The sequence below is a fragment of the Thermobia domestica genome, chromosome 16 (genome assembly GCF_964235325.1).
Source record: "Thermobia domestica chromosome 16, izTheDome1.hap1.1, whole genome shotgun sequence".
NCBI classification, from domain to species: Eukaryota; Metazoa; Arthropoda; class Insecta; order Zygentoma; family Lepismatidae; genus Thermobia; species Thermobia domestica.
Genome location: NC_137469.1, coordinates 83,075,825 through 83,081,279, shown reverse-complemented (window position 1 = coordinate 83,081,279; position 5,455 = coordinate 83,075,825). Strand labels below are relative to the sequence as shown.

At 33.9% G+C, this 5,455-nt stretch overlaps 1 protein-coding gene across 1 annotated transcript; it reads right to left on the bottom strand.

Annotated features, from left to right (window-relative positions):
* Positions 1 to 2,569: 2,569 nt before the first annotated feature.
* On the bottom strand, positions 2,570 to 3,931 carry LOC145672521 (glutamate [NMDA] receptor subunit 1-like). Its single transcript, XM_081741682.1, has one exon. The coding sequence runs from the start codon at positions 3,929 to 3,931 to the stop codon at positions 2,570 to 2,572; it is 1,362 nt and encodes a 453-aa protein (XP_081597808.1).
* Between the last annotated feature and the right edge of the window lie 1,524 nt (positions 3,932 to 5,455).

Sequence of the window (5,455 nt, the reverse complement as noted above, 5' to 3'; positions counted from 1 at the left end):
TATTGTTCATAATTTTTAAAAAATACAATCGCCTCTTTTTCCCATTGTTTTGCCTGCAATAGACCCCTTCTTCCTTAGCACAAACTAATCTCATGTCAGTATGTTTTTGTATTCTTTTACTTACAATAATACACGTTGAGCATAAGATTTTGCGAGCCAGTTTCCAATACCATAACGAACTTGTAAACCAAATTTGAAGAATTTTCAACGGTTAGTTAGGAAAATAAAATGTTTTGAACTTTAAAAATCGGTTCCTGAAAAATTAGTAAAAATGGACATCCCCCTTTCCCCCTGGACTCTTCATATACCATGCCTAGTTCCCAATTGTTGGGTGAGAACCTTTACTTGTGTGACCTTGTAGTATTTCAAATGCTGAACCTCCTCACCTATCATCCACCTTAAACACTGTTTTTTCGACACATAGCAATGCCTGTTTAAGTATTTATAATTAATACAACCATTCCTGATAGAAGTAAAAGTATATTTCCAAGTTTCATGCCTCAAAAGTGTTGGCTTGCGAGGAGTACATGGTTCGTCAAGTAGCAGTCTTCAGTAGGTGAGTGGTTAATGTCATGACTTCATAGCCGAGAAGTTCGAAACCTATCTCCAAAATCTGTGAGTTTTCAAATTCCTCTGCACCAAATATTAAGATCTTTCTTTCCCTGCGGAATTATCTGATGCTGCAAAAAGAGTTCCCTACCTTAATTCTTCAACTGCGAATGTGATGCTCGCAAGTTCAACTGAGAAACTTTGATTCTTGTGTTTCACAAATTCACAATTTTCCTCAGAATATGGATGCTATTCGATCACTTGTTTCTTCAATTCTAACCTTAAATATGTGAATGTATCCCTTTCTATCTCTGTATTTGAATTTCACTATCTCTCTCGTTTCTCTTTGTCTCAATGTCGATTTTCAAGATCTTATATGGCCTGAATCAAACCTCCGACTTTTGAAACCAGATGTAAGCTCTCTACCAATGCATCATCGTTACACCTACAGCTTCTCTAATAGTAGGCTGCGGATATTTAGGCACTTCAGACAGGAAACATAGACACAATAAGAGCATATTTCCAATTTTTATGCCTCAAAAGTGTTGGCATTCTCTAGGTATACAAGAAATACATGTTTTATCAAGTAGCTTTTTCCGTGGGTGAGTGGTTAATATCGTGGCTTAATAAACGAAAGGTTCTTGGTTCGAAAGGCGTCTCCGAAAATTGTGAATTCTTTAATTCTTCATATATTAAGATCTTTCTCTCACTGTGCAATCAACTAATGTTTTAAAAAAGAAAGATCTTCACCTTAATTCGACAACTGCGGTTGTGATGCTCACAGGTTCGATTGAGAAACTTTGATTTTTATGCTTCACAAAATCACGATTTTTCCTAGAATATGGATGCTGTTCGATTATTTGTTTTTAATCCATCATTACTCATGATAGGTTTGTTTTTTAGTAGGCTGCGGATTATTTAGGCATTTCAAACAGGAAACATATGCACAAAAAATCAGTAGAAATGTTGCTTTCGTCCTGGAAATTTCGATTCCCAATATGCTTCTCGCAGTAGGTAACCAATCACAGAAAAAATGTATGTTATTCTGGCAAAAGTTGAATAAGAACTGCATGTCAACAGATATGACTTCGCCACTGACCGGAACATCCATCATCAGTGTTAATCATTCGGATTGAGGAAAACTAGTTGAAGTATTCTTACTCCTTGGCTGTATGTAACCCGCCTTACTTTATTGAATTTCTGGTTGCAGTTTATTTTAGGATATTTTCTCAGATATTGAAGGAATTATTTGATTTTTTAAAAAAATAATTAGTTATTACTTTTTTCAAGTTTTTTAACGTATAAACCTTCCTTGAATAAAGCTTATTCGGTTAGTAAAATCCGCATCGAAATATGACGAACGGTTCTCGAGATAATCGTGTAAAACCATACATATATACAAACATACAAATATAAAAACATACAAATTTGACATACAAACATACAGGTCAAACTGAAAACATTTTCTTTTAGTCGGTTAAAAGTGTCAATTTTCACTACTTTCCAAAAAGACTTGTCTTTAGTTGTCAAAGTTAATGTAAAATTTAATGGATAAAGTTAAGGACACTGGAAAGTTATTGTGTTCAAGGAAAACTGAGAATTAATTAACAGTGAAATTAAATTATCATAAATATATATATTTCACATGACTTCTGAGAAAATATAATCATTTCTTTATCATTACGAACTTTCTTTATCGACTATCAATTAAAAATTAACTTCTGGAAAACTCAATTGATTAAATTTAAAATTAAGAAAACTTTTAACTGATTAATTTAGTCGTTATTTTTTAACGGATTAATTACAAGCTTTCTTATTTGATTAATGAGCTTCTAGGTGAAACCTCAGAAACTAATTTACATTTAAATCATCAACGGTCAACATGAACAAGATTGGAGAAAACATACTAGAAGAAAGTCACCCTGACATTATATGAAAAGGTGCCATACCACAATTTGCTTGATGGAATTGAGTAAAACTCCTGGAAAAGCCTTATTCAATATGCCCGACCTTTTTAGGTCTACAACTCAGCATCTCCTGGAAGCGAAGTAGAATGCCAATAACTAGTTAACACGCGCTTTAAAGCCATTTCAACGACGAATGTCAATACACTAAACACTAAACCAAAAATTAGGATATAAAATGCTGTTTGGAGATGATTCAAAGTTAACACAACATTTTCTTGTATCAATTCTTCTGTCAGTGACCATTTTCTAACGAAGTCGTTAAACCATTTGTTTACTAAACCGGCTTCCAGTGCATGTCTGATGATAGCATTCCATCTAGACAGATATGGAGAGTTCTTAGGAACCACAAATGTATTTAACATTTGGAGAACCCTCTCCGCAGCAATGTAGAATAATGGCTCACCATCATCATCAAGATATAACCTTTTCTCGTATTCAAGCAGTGGTGCTTCACACATGACTACTGCATCCCGTTCATATGAAACACGATGCAAATAATAGTCAGAAGTTTCAAAGAGTACAATACGGGAAGTGAGAGATCTCAACACAGGGTTTGGTGATTTTTCAATTGCAAAAGTGTATGATGGTACAGTCAAAATCTTCAAATTTGAATCAGCTATTTCCTCCAAGGTATTTATTTTAGACATACGACGTGGGTGTGTCATTACACTTATTAGTGAACCTTGATATAAAGCATTGATTACCAAAATAAAAGAGGACCATAGCATTATGAAACTTCTCATTTGATAACCTCTTGGAAGTGTTGCTAGGGACATGGAGAGAACAATGGAAAACAACTTCAAGCTGTCAAACCTGTCTTCAGATTGTCTATTCGTCTGTGTTAACAGAATCTGACGAACTGCAAGGAAGAGTAAAGATAAAATAAATGCAACTATTATAAGAGTCCATAATGTATCATTGAATGGTTGGATTAAATTTTGCCATAAAGGAAGAAGTTTGGCAGCAGGAACGGCAAATGCCATCTCGTCTATTGTAATTGGTATAGCAAAATCAACATATACACTTCTCTGATACGTATGTGTTATTGTAGGAGGACCAACATCTGCTTTGCCATACAGTACATCACCCACAACACCAGTCCATGTATTGTTCAGGGCTAAATAAATACCCCCATTATAAGTATCCCAAGATACCTGAGGTACTATAGTGAAATTCATTAATTTGCTTTGAGTTTCTAACATTTTTCCATAATGTCCACCAAATTCTTGCAAAACATCTCCAATACGGGTGAAGAATGGAGGAGCATCAAACCAAGATATTCTAATGGGAAAACGACACATATCTCTTGTTTTATCTTCAAGAAAGTGAAACTCCTGTATGCCACTCACATTAGAATAGAATTTAATTTTACTTTCAAGATTGGATCTACAAAATGGGTTATAGTCTATCACCATATCACACTGTTGAGAAGTATTCAGTACGGAATGTTGACAATTCTCGTTTAAAAGTAATATATGTGCACGAAGCACTTTTAATTCATTCCAGGTCATATCCAGTAAAAGTTCAATATCTTCCTTGTTTAGCAGATACTGATAAAAAACTATTAAAAATTGTGCTCGTGAGTTCCAAAATGTAAAACGTTGTAGAGATTTCAGATTATGAAAAGCTATTTCTCGGTCTGTTATTATTATTATGAAAGCGTTAGCCTTTTCCAGAGCTCCAGCTGACAAAATATCATTCCTTGTTGGAGTAATTGAAGCCACAACAACAGGGATTAGATATTGCTGTTGAAAATCAACGAAACTAATATTTGTTTCTCGGGTATCCAACGACATATATACAATGGCTACAAAACGACATTTAGCGAAATATCTCCTGTATAAATAATACGCCTGTTTGTTAAGAACTTGGTGTAAATCAATTGTTCTTGTTTCGTTAGTAATATTAAAACTGCTTATTAAATTTGACTTCAAGAGAAGTTGGGCGGTGAAGAGAGCAAATATTTTCTTCTTCATATTGGCACTGTAACAAAGAAAACTATTAATAAATCCTTACGTTAACCTTAATGATTAATCCTTACGTTTATATTACACATATGATATAATATTGTACGTACATGTGTAATAGACAGTGCTATATAAAGACAATGATACAATCATAGGATCTTATTATCATTAATAAAAGTTATGTTAATTTGAGTCATGTTGTAATCAATAGGAACACTGCAGACCTTGAGTAGTACTGGTCTCCTTCTAGACGCTTAGTCAGCAAAAATGTTTGGTATCCCCTGCCTCAGGACCTGATCCAGGGTCAATGACCTTGGGGTACGTAAGCTCTTCCCTTAAATTTTGGCAAGAAATACGTTGGCCCCTGTGGTCTCCTCAAATTTGGTTCACTACTTAAATTTTTTAAATTGCCAAATTAAAAAAAAATGTAGTGTGGTAATATAGAAACGAGGTTTCTACTTCTGTAAGTCCTGTAAGTTTGGTTGCCACGCCTTGGTCCCTTTGATGGGTAACAAATTGCCAAGAATGTAAATTTCCGAGGTTGTGTCCTAAATTTCCCTCTTTGAGGATACTTTATCACATTATATGGTTGAGTATAGGAATCCATTGTCTTCATAAGATACATTGAAGCCTCTTTCTTAAATTTCGGTAGGAGTACATAGAATAGGGTGACCAGATTCTGACAAGCGAAAAGTAGGACATAAGTATAATGGTATATGATAGACTATTCTGCCGGCAATTCGCATGTCCTTATTTCATTTAACATTAACCTTAAGTTAATCATTCATTTTTGTTAAAATAAATAAAGAAAAAAGACACTCAACAAAAATATTGAAGAAATTCATCACAACTATAAATACTTTCATAAATAACAAATACAAGATTGATGAAACAATTTAATGGAGTAATATAAAGGAGTCACTTTCATCAAAAAGAAAATTTAAGTTATGTTAAAGAATAATATTTGCGGTT